This window comes from Aristolochia californica, unplaced genomic scaffold (assembly GCF_029961685.1).
Source record: "Aristolochia californica isolate CCGP_79_NKW_82.1479 unplaced genomic scaffold, dmAriCali1.0.hap1 SCAF_16, whole genome shotgun sequence".
Lineage (NCBI taxonomy): Eukaryota > Viridiplantae > Streptophyta > Magnoliopsida > Piperales > Aristolochiaceae > Aristolochia > Aristolochia californica.
The window spans coordinates 22926481-22942840 of record NW_027181837.1 but is presented as its reverse complement, the minus strand read 5'-3'; the positions used below and the strand labels follow the sequence as shown (position 1 = coordinate 22942840).

General features: G+C 40.1%; 2 protein-coding genes across 2 annotated transcripts in view; one reads left to right on the top strand and one right to left on the bottom strand.

Annotated features, from left to right (window-relative positions):
• Nucleotides 1-595: 595 nt before the first annotated feature.
• LOC137953749 (uncharacterized) lies at nt 596-1760 on the top strand. The gene has a single exon (XM_068801247.1). The coding sequence runs from the start codon at nt 670-672 to the stop codon at nt 1639-1641; it is 972 nt and encodes a 323-aa protein (XP_068657348.1). The 5' UTR covers nt 596-669; the 3' UTR covers nt 1642-1760.
• Nucleotides 1761-2783: 1023 nt separating this feature from the next.
• LOC137953700 (uncharacterized) overlaps nt 2784-16360 on the bottom strand; it is a 28265-nt gene continuing 14688 nt past the window's right edge. The window contains exons 8-14 of the mRNA XM_068801175.1: nt 11487-11530; nt 8005-8136; nt 7754-7831; nt 4240-4322; nt 4019-4141; nt 3190-3250; nt 2784-3111 (exon numbers count right to left, since the gene is read on the bottom strand). Coding sequence (XP_068657276.1) covers nt 2938-3111; nt 3190-3250; nt 4019-4141; nt 4240-4322; nt 7754-7831; nt 8005-8136; nt 11487-11530 — 695 coding nt within the window. The 3' untranslated portion in view covers nt 2784-2937. The remainder of the gene's footprint in view (nt 3112-3189; nt 3251-4018; nt 4142-4239; nt 4323-7753; nt 7832-8004; nt 8137-11486; nt 11531-16360) is intronic.

Below are 16360 nucleotides of genomic sequence, written 5' to 3'. Positions count from 1 at the left end.
AATCGGTTTTCCCATTAGGTATTTTATCTGATTACCTCGTTAAAAGTTTGGGAGTGGTTGTATGTTGAAAAAGAAGGTGATTTTAGTTGATAATTGATGCTTCGTTGATGTTGCTGTTTCAAATTTCCAGATACGAGTCTTTGTCAAAATGATTTTATTGGAGTTCATTGTAGGTTCACCCAGACTGGGTGGCAGGGTGAGGATACAGACTTTAGAAATAATTTCAAAGCCATACACTTTTCGAAATATAATATACCCAAGGAACGGTGAGAGTGCTGCCAGCCTGGGAAGACCACTATGGTCTCACAAGTGAGTCACCATCCGACTCGGGAAGAAATCGTTGCTGTGTAGACAAAGACAAATGGCTGGCGTCAACGCCATGTGGCACATCTCCTCCCTGACATGACACCACTTGCTTTTTATCTCTCTCTCTTCACCTACTTTCGTTAATTACAAAACCCCCCCCCCCCCCCTAGTCCCCCCTCCCAAAAGAATATTTACATCCGAGGACTCTTCCCAATTCCCATCCCTACTGTCTGCTCCCGAGTCCCGACAGAAGGAAAGATAAAAACACAAAGGGACGGTAGTTATATCCACCACCAACCAATCTCCCATTATCCATCATCATTCAGCTCCTTTCTCTCTCTCTCTCTCTTCCAGGCTTCTCTAATGCCGAACGGGCCCACACCTGCGCTCCCTCCATGTGCTCTTCACACCGACCGCCCCACCTTAGCTCACTCCTCTGACGCCTTTAGGACGCTGTTTCATATGGCCACTCCCGGAGCTGAACTGGCCGGTGGCAGGATTCTCACCCAACCCTCCTCTCCTCGGAAGAGCAGCGATTCCTCCTCGTCCGAGTTCGATTTCGAGTTCTGGAAGGTGCGCAATGTATGCGCGCCCGAGCCGGTTTTGTCGTCTGCTGACGAGCTCTTCTCCGACGGGGTGCTTCTCCCCTTGCATCTCTTGCGTGACACGCAGCTTACATCCGAAGATAAACTGGAGACGGTTTCTGAACCGCCGGCTGCAGCTCTCTCTACGGAGCCTGTGGCGCCCACTTCGAAGCGTTGGAAGGATATTTTTAAGATAGGGGAGAAGCAGAAGGAGAAGGAGAAGGGGGGAAAGAAGAAAGAGAGGAAAAATAGCGCAGCTGGTGGCGGCCCTGGAAGCTTGGGCTCCACCGACTTGAACATCAACATATGGCCGTTCGCGCGGAGCCGCTCTGCGGGTACCGGGGCGGCACGGCCGAAGGTTGGGCCGGGACCGCCGCGGAAAGCGAGCAGTGCGCCCTGCTCGCGGAGCAACTCCGGCGGAGAGTCCAAGTCGAAAAAATGGCCGGCTAGTCCAGGGAGGACGCAGCTCGCCAGTGGCGTCTACCTTGGGCGGAGCAGTCCTGTGTGGCATGTCCGCCGCGGCGGGGTCCGAAGTTCGAGACGTGGGACGGACGGTAGCGGCAGTAACAACAGCAAAACAAGGGTTTTGAATTTGAACGTGCCGCTGTGTATAGGGTACCGGCACAATCTGAGGTGCAGCAGCGATAACGAGGGTAGGGCGGTTGGGCAGGGCGCCGGCGAGGGAAACGGTAACGGAGGGAATGGTTCCTTATTTAATTTCAGGAATTTATTTTCTAAGAAAGTGTACTGAAGTTTGTCTTTAATTCACCCGAGTAACCACATGGAAACGAGTAATTTTATTTTGCTTTTAGCCTATTCTTTGTTCGTTTCAAAACTTGCTGCTAATCTATACAAGTGTTTTTTTCTCTACGAGGATATTATGAAGCTGGCTTTATCAGAAATCAGGAAAAAAAGGATGGGATTAATGCGTAGAATCGTAAAATGTAATTCAAAAGTATAGCCATAAATAATAAAGTGTGCATTGAACTAGGTCGAACAACTGAAGGAAATGTTTTTTTTTTTTTAAATAATTTATCCCTAAACATGTCTGAGTATTGCCGTTTGCTTCTAATTCTGCTTTCAATTGATCCATAAACATTATTATACTTGATGGCAACTAACAACCACTTGCCTTGAAGGAGGATCACACAAGGAATTCTATCAATGTCTAATGATTGGATGAATATTGACCTCTTCCCACTCCTATCACATTCATCTTCTCTATACCTCGGTCATTCTCGGATTCCAAGTCACCTCTTCTTCTCTCTCAACACCGCATTTCTTTCATTTGCTAAGCCTCTCCTATCTCCTTTTAAGCTCCTGTTCCTTCTCTTTCTTGATTTCTTCTACTTCATCAATTTCTGTATCATTCTCTTCACTCTCTTCTTTTAGTTTCTTTTTCAATTTTTTCACCCTTTTTTCTTTCTACTTCCCAATCTCTCCCCTCTACCACCTACATCTTCTTCATCTCCCAATCCACAATTATCTCTCTCATGGTGATTATTGATGGGGCTGTCTAAGGAAGATCAAATTGGAAAAGCCGTCAGCCAAGGTCATCTCCTCTCATTCCATTGAAGGGCTCAAGTTCTCTCTATTACTGCTGATCGATCTCGTCCATCCTCTCAGCCACCTTGTCCAACTTCTTTGTGTAACCTTTCTGACCTCAAGATGGTGCTCGACATCAAATCAGCCATGCGGCTGAATGCCTCATAGTACTGCCCAGACTGAAGCATATCTTGCCTTGCCTCCTCCTGAATAAACTTTTAATAAAGATATTTATAATAAAATTTAAAAATTTATATTAAGATATTTTTCTTTTCTTTTTTCATGTCCTACTCTGCGAGTAGGCACACTAGAAAAATCTCTGATTTTTTCTGTAACACACTAGAACCATTTGCTTAGGCCAGTTCAAGGTATTTCTCATTAGCTTTAAAATCCATACTTAACATACATACACGAGATGTGTGAAAGCATAGCTAACAATGAAAAAAGAAAGGTCAGAACTGATAATACATTTTGCAAGCAAAGAGCTTGAAAGGCTTTTCCATCAAGCTAATGCCAATGGTTGCTTCTTGAATTGAGCGACAGAAGTTTGCCTCAAGGTCTTTTTCTCTGAGATGTCAAGAAGAGCCTTCTTCCGTTGTTCTGCACTCTCCATGTATTCTTGAATAGGTGGTAGACGTTCTTGCTCCGCAACATTGGGTACATAACCTCTAATTATCTGTCAAACCAATTCAAAAGGCCGGTTTTAACACAATTGGGTCAAACATCAGAGGCTCAAAGCCTAACCAGTTATTACCTTTGAGGCCCAGTGTCTTTCAGCTTGCTGACACACGTCTCTGATATCCCTTCCGGACATCCTAAAGTAATAAATGCCAACAGAACACAATGGTGGATAGTTAGTCAAACACTACCTAGTAATGCAAGATGCTCATTACCTTGTACCCTTCTAGGTTGTTCAAATGGTAGCATATCTTTGACGTGCTAAAGAAATTATGAATAACTTGTTTAACCAAGAGTTATTCTTTTTCTTTGACAAAAGGGGATAATTTATGTCAAACAAGTTGCTGGAGAGAGTAGCCAAGATCACCAATAAAGGCTGACAGAACAGCCAAGAACGAGAGTCTTAACAACAGGAGAACCTCCCTCCTCTTTTCTTTTTCTTTTCTATTTAAACATAAGATTAGGTTTAGGTTAAACAAGACAGCCCATGGGCTTAATTACAATCTAACCCATATAACTTATTAACCTATATACATGTAAATATCTAAACAACTAACATTAATATAGATTCCAAAATATGGTAACAATTTATACACCATACTGTATATTCTTTGCTTTTCTTGTCCACTCACTTGATGTGGCAAGCTTCAAGCCCTCAACTTAACTCTCCAGCTTCGTAGCCAGTGACACAAGGATCTTAAATATCAGGTTGAAGAAAACTTAAGCATCCATGGTGCACTCCATTTCTTAGACCCAGCAGCTAAATAACAATAGGGATGAAAAGAAATGCAAATATACCTCTGAAAGAGAGGTTCCTCCTATATAACTTCTGATTACCCAAAATTGTAACCAAAACATTTTGTGCCAACAACTATGACAAATCAGTATATTCGTTGAGGACCTACCCTTCAGCAACTGCAGCAAACTGAACTAGTTCAGATTTGTTTAGGTGCCTAGCATACTGGGCAGCAATCTCCTCTCGAGTTTGTTGATCAGGAAGGCCAAAAGTAATCATAGAATCGAAACGGCTGAAAGACAAAAGGTCAAATATCATCAGGCATACTCAATCAAGAGCAAAAACAGCCAACCCAACCTCATATAAGAACAACCTATACAGCACAAGTACCTAATGAGGGCAGGATCAAGGTCTTGCTTTCTGTTTGTTGCAGCTACTACAACCACTCTCTTATCTTGCTCAAATCCATCAATCTTCAACCATACCCAATAAGAAACAAATGTCAGAGCCACACTAGAAAACAAATTACTAGGTAGAAATTGTTCACTTTTCATAAGAATAACAGCAGAAAAACTTCTAATGCCATCTACCAACTCCTCAACAAAGGAAAGGAGCAATTAATATGAACCTCTAGATCAAGAAGTATCAGAAACCCTTTATGATGCATATGTAAAAAATGTAAATATTATCTTGTTTCGGCAGTACATACAGAAAGCAAAGCCTTTTTCCTGGACAGGAGATAAGCAAGCCACAGATGCATATGGAATCAGAAGATAATAGTCGTCAATAGAGAACTCTTAGCGATTACATATAAATTAAATTAACATAAAAAAAGTAGATGTGTAAAAAGCATAAAGGCTTATTAAGGAGATGGTGAGAAGAGACAAGAGGAGAGAAAAGAAAGTATGAGAGAGGAGATAAAGATTAGATTTACTCTAGAAAGGGAGGAGAAAGAACCAAGGTTAGCGCTTGAGCTCCCTTCTATAATTTATACAAGAATACCTTCATCCTTTAGGGTCGTTTCACATTTCCTATACAGATTCCTCTAAAAAACACTTTGTAGTGGAATCTACTTTCTGTAATTCCCCTTCGAGCAGGAACATCTCTCACTTATTTCAAGAGCGCAAGGGGAGCAGGGACATCGGTTGCTCTAAATAGGAGACAGGAGGCAAACCTAACCTTAACCTCAATTCTTTTCATCTTTTCTAAATTCTGTTTTCTTTCTGCTTGTGGATTCTTTAAACAAACTTATATTTTTGGTTCTGTTTCTCTCTTGTTGATGTTGATTTCTCTGCGAGAGTCTTTATGTCTTCTTCATGACTCACATTGATGGTTTTACCTTCTGTGATTGACTGGACGCTTTACTGCATGAGCTACCTCCACAAGGATAGCAAATTCAGCATCTATATTTCCAGTTCTATGCATCTGATCGAATCATATCACAGTATGACCTGTCCTTTATTGGGTTTAGCCATAATGCACAAAAAAAATTGTTGGTATCAAAAGTCAGCCCAAGATTCCCTATTATACCAGAATTGTATGGAAGGCTTGGGCTAAAAAGCTGCAGTCCTGAACAAAATGGTCTTATAGTGTTTCTAGTGCCGGGACTAAAGGCTAGTGGATTCGTGGAGATGCCCATCTTCGTTGCTTGCAGCAGCAATTGTCATTGTATTCCCTGTCCTCTGACTTGTTTTTGTTGTCAAACTTATCGGCCTCTGCAAGCTGGTTGCTGTTTCTAGTTTTTCCTTTTTTGTTGTCTGGTCTCCATGTCACCTGTCTTCAATTCAGTGTGTTTTATCAGAGAAGCCAGTCTTTTTACCTCCTCAAGCTGCTCCTCCCTGGCCTTGTTTTTCCAAAATCCAATGAGCTTTTTTGTCCTTGCATGCTCTACTGTTAGCAGCTGGTAGCTAAAATCTCAATGTCTCCAAATTACTAGGATTCCCAATAGTAGCAAGTGTAAACTACCTAGCATTACATCTTCTATTTTTTATTTTATTTTTGGGTAACTTCCTATTTGACAGCTACCATCATTCTTCCTGATTTCGGTAAGCAGGTCTCAAAACTAGTCAGTACTCTTAGAGGAATGAGGAAACATTGAGCCTTTCTCTTCAATAGAATCTACTGCATAAGGTGCATCTTGTTACAGGTGACTATGGTCTCTCAGCATCTCTTTGGAGTGTCGCTTTATTACAGAGAAAGCAAATAGCATCAAACAGAATTTGTGTTGTCTTGGTCTGTTCAACCTCTTCTAGCAGCTGAAGTTTCCATATTCTGGTGAGCTTTTGGTGAAAAGGACTCATTGTGGAATGGTGATGAAACAGTGTACAGAGGAAGAATGAGAGGTGGAGATGATGGACAACATGGCCAGCACCTTCCTACAATACTGTGGCAGTGATAGGTGACGATAAGCAGGTCAATTTCCAAAGCAAAAAGACCACATAGACTGGTCCTCCTTGCTGCAATAAGACCTAAAACTGGCATAGATTCCTTCCCCAGTATCACTCTCCAAGTAGTCGGTGGCTTGGTCTTGCTGTTGAATTTTGGTGTATGTTGCGGTCAACTGTGTTTTAAATCTGCTTAGGATTCTCTTTTTTAAAATTGCAACTCCCATCTACACTCGGTGTCAAAGGTGGTCAACCCTGAGTTTTAGTCACCTGCTCAATCCCTCACAAGGTAGTTCTCACATATGTTTCAAGTTATGTCTTTACAAATATTACGCCTCCTAAATTCCACAAGTATTTCTTCATTCTACCTATTTTCCATCACTTCATAGCAATGCCACACTAGCACTTTCTGACACTCCTCTAAGGACTTTGCTGGTGTGTGCAAGTGATTTGCTGTTGTCAAAGGAATGCATCTAACTAGAACTGATGAACATGAACCTTCACCTTTACTTCGGTTTTTGCTACTGCAAGCGGCTGTGGCTAGTTAGTGAACCAGTGAGAGAGTTATTCTTGTGTCTATACCTGGTAGATGCCAATACTCTAGTTTCGCTGGTGTATGGAGTCTTATTTTTTGGCTAAGGGTGATGTCCAAGCTGTTTTTCTTTGTGTTATGGTTCCCAGCTTCAGGGGGAGAAGTACAAAGTACTATGGTGGTGTTTGTAAAAGGCTACAGTAAAGTGTTCAAAAATTTCAAGAGTGGTTGTGAGTGATTGACAAAAGTAAATTTTTCTAAAGACATCTGAGTTAGGGGGAGAATGGAGGATGAGGATCTTGTGTTTATCAACAATGAGCGGCCGATTGCAAAACAAGTTGAAGTTGAATGTGTTGGAGCTGGAGACTTGTGAATTCGTTACAGATATGAGTAGAAAACTTTGTTTGTCTTTTTGTTTTGATACACTAAATAACGAGCTGAAGTTATAAAACCCAGCTTGAGGGTAGTTTTAGAAGATGTGCTTTCTATTCATGTAGGTCTCTAGGTATGTAGTTTCTTATAGAATCTTATTTCAAATAATATAAGAGCAGGGACATTAGTGACTTTTTATCATTATTTATGTTCTAAATAGGAGAGAAGGGGAAAACCTAACCCAAACCTCCTCAATTCTTTTCTGACGTGAATTCACTCTTTCTGTCCTTCTCTCTCTTCTATCGTCCTTTGCAAGCGTTTTCACCATTGTAACTTTTCCTATTTTTATTAAAATCACACCAATTTAAAAAAAAAACTCAAATTACAGATTCTAACACAAAAATAATTTGACAAAAAAACTAACCAAAAGGAAAATAAACATTGGTTCAGGACTGAAATTAACATGGTTAAATAAAAGGACAGAAAGTAAAGAGAACAGAAAATGACATCAAGAAAGACAATAAAATGGAATAAAGAACATAAATAGAACAAGAACAACTATAGCAAGAGTTGACACATAATTTGACAGTTCAAAAAGAAAGAAGTGAAATTTCACCTGCCGTAGTAATACAGATAGTATTCGGCGGGTTGCCTCATGCATTTCACTATCTCGAGTAGCTGCAAAGGAATCAACCTACAGTACCTCAAACAAGATTAATAGAAGAATATATCTTTTAAGTGGTAATAAAATTGTGACCAAATCAAATAGTTCACTTAAAGAGCCATTTCAACAAAAAAAAAAAAAATAGTTCACTTAAAGAACCATTCATAATCAGTTCAACAGTACAACTATTTTTTAATAAATACCTCGTCTAGAAAAATTATTGCACCATTGGGGAGTTCATTTGCAAGGGTAAATACTTGACCCAGTAACCGCTCACTTTCACCATAATATTTTGACATAACAATCTCAAGAGGCACATATAACAATGGGACACCCTGGATATCACAAAAGAAGGCATCAACAGAGAATGTTTATAAGATAAGCATCAAATTTAATGGATGATAATGTGCAGTGTTGAATCCTAGAGTCTCGTAGTAACTAGAAATGTGAGTGAAACCAAAGAAAGAGGAATAGAGTGAAGGAATAAAATAAAGGAAAGATAAGGGCAGTTGATCTCATTGGCTCCAATCCCTCACCACTTTGTTTATAATCTTTGTACATAACAGATCCTACTTTTTGTAGGACTATATAAGACTAGAAAATACAAATCATGAAATATATAAGACCTACACTCTTGGGATCTCCAACCACAAAAAATTGATGTTACTTGGGAGTCATATTCTAAGATGAGCAAATCGACCCCCTATGCCCTTTATGCAACACTGATGCCGAGACCACAAGTCACATTCTGCTTCAATGCATCTTCTCATGGAAGGTGTAGACTTCCATTCTTAGCATGTTGGGGTTGCAATTCTGCATGGCGGCTGATCTGCTCTCATTCAGTAAGTCGCTCCTTGGTACTTCCCTTCCTAGCCTCGAAAAGGTGATGCTCTCTGCTTGTGTTAGTCTCATCCCGTGGGGACTTTGGAATGAACGCAATCGAAGGAGGTTTGATGGAAAAAGTAACATAGCTGATCGTGTTGCGGACCGAGTGGTGGGACATATTTCTTCTTGGCTCCTAACTAAGAAGTCTTTCTCCTCCTTTGTGTGTACTCCTATCCGTGAAAACTGGAGTAATTTGGCTATGATGCACTCTGGGACAAATGTTCCGATTATGCAGGAATGGATCCCTCCTGAACTTGGTTACCTTAAGTTGAACTTTGATGACTCTTCTCTTGGTAATCCAGGGATTTCTAGATTCGGAGGGGTTATTTCGGATCATTTTGGCAACCAGCTTTTCTCATATGTCGGCCCTTGAGGAATCGCCGATTCTACGTCTGCGGAGCTTCATGGCCTCCTCAACGGGCTCTGTGTTTTCATAGATAAGTGCAATGGTCCCCTTCAATTCTCAAATGCCAGCCCTTTAGGAATCGCCGATTCTACGTCTGCGGAGCTTCATGGCCTCCTCAACGGGCTCCATGTTTTCAGAGATAAGTGCAACGGTCCCCTTCATATTGAAGGGGACTCGAAGGTAGTCATTGGATGGTGTGAGTGCGCATCCCTTCCCCCGTGGTGCCATTGGGACATGTTTTGGGAGATTCTTGAAATTACCTTACTTTTATCTTATATTTGGTCCCACATTCTGAGATCCGCAAATTCGGCAACAGATGTGCTTGCTAAGCAGGGAGCTACTCTACAATCGCTGGTTGTCATGGATCTGCTCCCTCTGCTGTAATTTCTCTTATTTATATAAATACATTTTTATCAAAAAAAAATAAAATGAATAACTTCAATGTCTAGAGATCTTGTATTACAATTGGGAATGTATTCCCCTTGCAACTTAAGGTTCTTTCTGTTCCCATCTACATGTTGTAATTCTTTTCTTTTGAATGAAATTTTTGGCATTAGAAACAATATATAAAAGACTCTACTCAAACTTCAATACTGTTAAATAGTACAAATCCAGAGGATTTATGTTTTTTTTCACATATGGGTATTTGGGTACTTATACTCTCCTGCTTGTGGGTCCGTGAGTTATGTACTTCAAAAGTTTATCAAAGTTGAGTCCAGGTTGATCCCAAAAAGAAATTTCTAACATTATGCAAAATGCTAGGGTTGTTTGATACTTATGCCCCAACTTAAAGGGGAGTATTGAGTGATGAGAGGTCTGAGGGGTTAGGGAAGGGAAAATTTGTAATTAATCCAGCTATTATTTGTCAAACGCCTAGCTAATACAACTCAACAGACCAGTCTATTAAGTGCGGAAAGCCAAGTACCTAACCCATCAGTGGTGGACGGAACCACCTAGCTCTAACACCCACCGTTCCCGTTCCCTACCACTTCACCCGGGATTCGAACGCAGAACGTGGTGCCCAGCTCTAATACCATGTCAAACGCCTAGCCAATACAACCCAAATGACCGGTATGTTAAGTGCGGAAAGCAAGAACCTAACCCATCAGTGGTGGACGGAACCACCTAGCTCTGACATTATTATGTGCGTTGATTATGTGCGTATAGGGATAGAATATTCAAATCAATTAATGTGGCTTTAGTAGCTTTACATATTGAAGGGTGTTTTTTGTATTATGGACTCTATAATATACTTAAAAGTCAGGAGATACGATTGCTGCCCTAATCTAAAGAATTAACGAAATCACCAGAACATTCTCCAACATTGTCATTCTTCTGCAATTTTGACAAATTGCACTTCTACAGATACCATGAAGAATTGAACAGCTGCAGAATTAAGGTAACACAAAGCAAAGAAAGAGAAAGGGATGTCACGAGAATTCATTAACTGTGGAGATTAGGGCCCAAGAATTGACGCCTCTCTCTGTTAGAAGACAAGAAGGAAAGGCTATTACTTATAATTTATCTTATGTTTTAGTCCTTTCTTTCTAGCCCACATGTTAAAGGGAATTTAAGTACTATTTAACTTTAAGTGATTATAGAAGGCTTAAGGGAGAGGATTAGGGCTTCACTTTGAAACCCTATTCTCTCTACACCCTCTCTTCCACTTGAGCTCCTCTCCTTCTCTTCCTTTATTCACACTCCCTTCTTATCCCTTACAACTCTCTCTCTCTCCCTTCTTCTCCTCTCACCTTCCACTCACTCAAAGGTTCTTTAAGATCTTGATAATGGAATTCTAAGTTTTAACACTCTAATAATAGAAGTTATAATAAAAAAACTTATTACACTTCATTAAATAGTACTAATCTACCCTTAAGGTAGGCAACACTTAATGCATCAATCTAATTACAACTTGCCCCTTCTTGTCACCACTCTTAACATGAGCCATATAGAACATAATGACCATCAAAACAAAAACATTGGGTTAGGATTAGTTAAAGTTAGAACATAATGACCACCAATTCTTCCCAAAATGATTAGCTAAAGTTAAGAGGCATCTTCCCAACTAATAAACACAAGATCTTTCCAAACCCAAACAAATGTAGGAGTATTCTATTACAATCCTCAACCTCCAACAATCAACCTGAGAAAGGGAAGACAAAATATAACCCCTGGATGGAGGAACATTTTACACACCAACACTAATCTTCATATAACCTTCAAAGCCTACAACAAGTGACAGACACATGCCAAAATGTGAAGCATGAAAAGTTTTTTTATCAGGCATCTAGTACAAAGGGAGCTTCTTTAAAAAAAAGAAAATAAAAGAAAAACAACAATCCTTTGACTGCTTAAAAGCTAAGAATGCATATACATAGAAATGAGAAGCCATACCGCTTGCCGAGCAATTACCCGAGCACAAGATGTCTTTCCAGTACCTAAGATTCACCACTGAAGTGTAAGTATTGCCTAAATGCTAAACATGAAAGTAGACTATATGTTAGAAAGGAAAAATAGGTGTCATTATTTAAATGCAAAAACATTTCATGCTCATAATAAAGTAACAGAAATTATATGTATGATTTATTTTGACAAGTAGGAATATGATAGGCCATGGCAACTGACAATTGAGTTTCTAACCATAAATATTGCACCCATTTATCTCCTCACACTTCCTCATCACTTAATCGTGAACTCATTAAATTTAAACTGGCATTAGAGAGGCAAAAATCACTAAGACCATAATAATGATTGCAAACAATCTGCCAACTAGGCTTGCTGAAATCAAGTATAGCATACTATCTTATTCACATTATTACAACCCAACTGCAAAATCTGATTGATGGACCATCTATTTGATTGACTAATCTTCTTAAGAAGTGCTGACATCCTAGAGTCTCATAATAACGAGGAGATTCGGTAAAGAAGTTGAAAGACAAGTAAATATTTTTTTGGAAAATGGCAAAAAAATTTATAAAGAGAAACTGATAACAAAAGAAAGAGAGAGACCCTCAAGCCCCAACGGGAAGGAGAATTCCCCCATAAAAAAACATAAATGTGGAACTCCGGACTTAACCAATTCATCTGTTAAATAATTGGCAGAACAAGGAACATGAGCCAAGATACTACAACTTGTGATAGCATGATGATCTCTTAGAACCTCCAGGCAGGAGTAGGAAGTCCAGAAAGCCATGAAATATCCACACGAGAGTCATCTTCCAGACTAAGAAAATTGGCATAATGCTGAATATATAACCGGAGGCCTTGCAAAAGAGCCTTCAACTCAACTTTTAATGCATCACCCCATCAATAGAACCAGAGAAAGCCAACTTGACCATAGTGGCATGATCACAATTATCCTCCATTACCTGCTTGGCCTGGATTTCAAAGGGAGCTCCCATCAAAATTCAATTTGTAAGAACCAATTGGAGGCAGTTTCCTAGAAATTGGAGGCATTGGGGAAGAGATATAAGAGAAGTTGCCACCAATTTCTTCTAACAACTGATTGAGGGAATCGCAAAAGCTGCAGAACAGGAGAACCGAATGAATAACTATAAGAACATATTGAAGGGTATTTTGGTCATTTTAGTGTCTAGTATGTATATCTGAAGTCAGGAGTAGGTTATATATCATGTTATGAACCTATGGTTCAATTTTTAGTTAAAATCTGTTATGTATACATGAAGTTATGTGTATAGAGGATATGACGGGCAATGTTGTAATTGTACTCGTGTAATATGTGAAATATAAAGAAGAAGAGGTCGACTTTTTGAGCCTCCAAGGAGTGCGTCACCTGCACTCTCTCCCCTCATCTCTTGTTCTCTTGTTTCTTCATTATTTCTTCCTCAATTTCCCCCTTTTTACATGGTATCAGAATGATAAGATCATATTTTTTGGCATCTATAAGGGATCTTCTTCCATCTTCTTGAAGTTTACATATTCAGGAAAAGGGGGTTTTCAGATTTTCATTTGATTGAAACTAAAGGTTAATTTTTTCTATTTCTTTCTACCATAACCTTAGGATTAATGGTTCCTACTGTTGATTAAGTCAGTTCTATGCAAGATCCGTGCCCTTAAAGGGTTATTATTGGAAATCCTCCAACCCTAACCTGCGCAGGCCTGTGTTGTCTGCGTCATCCTTTAGAAAGGTGACATCATCCTATATTTGCCCTAATTGAAGAGTTATTTCTTGGGTTCAGGGCCATTGGTGGTGGAATTGAATTATTATACCTGTCCTTATTATTATCCTTGCATTTATTGCCTGTGCGGAGCCCACATAACCTGCACACGAACCTATTACTGGTTTTTTAAGTTATTTGAGATGTCTTTTTTTTTTTTTTTTTTGAGAAAGTGATGATTTTATTAAACCAAGAAGCAAAACAAACAAGACTAGGGAGGCCAGTTATTCAAGATGTCTTGTCTTGGGAAAGTTTTTACCCCCACTCATGAGACAAGTTATTCAGATGGGAAACACCCATTATGATAACTACTAAAAGTTTGAATGGCCAAAACTATCTGAGTTGATCTAAATTAGTCAAGATATATTTATAGGCCAAGAGAAAGACGAAGTACTAGAGAGACGATCCTACTGTACCATTAAATGATGATTGAGAAAATAAAGATAGCCAAGTTATGACTTGGTTACTAAATAGTATAGATGCTTCCTTGTAATCTTGCTCTTTTGAGCCTTTTAATATAACTCAACACTATTTCAAAAAAAAAAAAAAAATAGTATGGATGCTAAGCTACGACATCAAGTTATGAACTGTGAGAATGTCAAAGAAATCTACGTGCCCCTAGAGTCCCTGTATACACAGGAAAGCAATCTTTCGAAGATCTACGAGTTATATTCTCAATTGTTTGGCTTTAAAAGGGGTGAAAGAAAAAGTCCTTGACTATTATAGTGAGTTTACAAGGCATTCTTCGGGAAATCAACATTTATCACCCATTTACTACTGATGAGAAAGAGTTGAAGAAACAGCAAGAACAGAGCTATGTTGCAAAAAATTTGGAAGGTCTTGGCTCAAAGTATGATGCAGTATGAGCTTAGCTGCTTGCATCAGATGAGGTACCCTCTCTTCCTAATGCATTCAACCAGGTGCTCCATGCAGAGACAGTTGTGACATCACATGGTAGTAAGGAAGTATACACTGTTGATGTTGCTGCCCTTAGTATTCCGCATAGGTCTATACGGATAGAAGCTACTCGTGGCCACGGTGGTAAGATTGGACCATCATGTGAACCACAGAATTGAATAAAGATAAGCAAGAGTTAGGGGCTTTTCATAAGATCGACAACAAGAATAAAGTAGACATAAGAGAGATAAAGCATGATAAAGTGAAAAACAGATCAACAGCTAACCTAAAAGTAGAGTATGACACATAATTGAACTAATGAGAACATTACACTAACAACTGTATATGAAGATGGAATAAAATCGCATCCTTGTCAAAATATATGTATATATATATATATTGTATATGGAGATGCCATAAGGAGAAAACAACTTGGTGCTACAACAATTGGAAAGTGGTTCAACTATAAAAAAAAATGTGTGGCTAGATAAACGATGTAAAGGACTCCAAATGAACTTGCACGTCCAGGAAAGAGAGATTTTCTAAAAGGAAACTTCCAATGAAAAGGGAAACTCACGCTCATGGAAGGAACTTGAAATTCAAGCAATATTCAAGGATAAGTAGCTTGCACCAGAATTTGGAAGTAAATAGGAGTCTTGGGTAAAGCAAGAACAGCAACTCAAAGAAAGAAGGAAAAAATTGGGCTTAAGACCTCATGCAATAGCTTTCTAACATGATCTTTTTTTTTTAAATAGAAATGATTTTATTTCAAGAAAGAAAAGAGTACATCAAGGCAGACTTCCCCTTACTAGAGATTGAAAGGAGTGACCCAATTTAGCACAGGAATCTGCAACCGAATTGGCTGACCTAAGTACTTGGGACCAGGTACAAGAGATGGAGGAGACAAGATCCATAATATCAAGATATAGCTGCCAATGACGCCAGGGCGGGAAAGTAGAGGAGGAGCACCATCCAATGACCACCCAAAGTCCCCCTCAATAATGAGTGGACCACTAAAATGATCATGGAAGATACGAAGTTCGTGAAGACGACCAAAAATCTCAGCAGTAGTCAAATTAGCAATACCGAGAGGACCGGAGTAGAAAATGTGAGTGATTCCACCAAGGCTGTAAATCACACCACCAAAGCCCGCCATCCCAGGACTACCGACAGCACTGTCATCGAAGTTGAACTTGAAGTGACCAACAGGGGGGGTGTCCAAACAGTCATCCGGGGAAGGTGGAGAGCAATCACCTTCCAGTTGGTGCGGAGAGAGGCACAAGAGAGACACCCGAAATCCCTTCTGGTGCTCAGATGAGGCCCGGGCAGTGCAAGAGACCTCAGTAGCTGTGCAAAAGACATGATCAAACCTCCGAGAGTTCCTCTCCTTCCAGAGGCACCAAGGGATGTAGGCAATGTAGGCTGATAAGAGGAGCTTACCCAGGTTGGGGATGCGAGCCCCAGAGGGGTAGTGACACAAAGTACCCAATTCATGTGGGAGGTAAAGCTGAAGGCCCAAACTGCTAAGGAGGGAGGACCAAACCTACTAAGCAAAAGAGCAATGTAGGAGGATGTCACAAATAGTTTCCTCCTCGATCCCATAAAAAGGGCAAAGAGGATCCGGTGATGAGTTGTTGTACCGAAGAAGATAGTCAACGGTGAGGTTTCTGTAGCGGCAAGTACTCCAAAGGAAGAATCTTACACGAGGAGGGGGGTGACGAGGCACCAGGCAACAGCGGTTGGGTGAGTGACATCATCTTCAGCATACAAACATCATCCCGGTTGACAAGGTAATAATAAAACTCATTGTTGGTTCCGTGCCGCAGGAATCACATTTTAATCACGTCAATGCGCCGACAAATAGAGGCGGGGCAAGGAACAAATGAGAGGAAGTAGTTGGGTATACTGGCCAGACAAGAGTTGAGAAGTGTCAATCTGCCAGCTTTAAAGAGGATCCTCCCTTTCCAAGTAGATAATCACCACGCAAGCCTTTCAATCACCAGGGCCCAAAGCCCTCTCCAAGGACTACAGTCAATAAGGGGGAGGCCAAGATAGGAGGAAGGGACAATCGTGATCGAGCAACCTAGGGTGTCTGCCATAAGTTGGAGAAGAGGGGGATCAATATGGAGTCCCATAATAGTCATCTTCCTCTAGTTGATCTTCGAGCCAAAAGTGATCTCAAAGAGTCCAAGG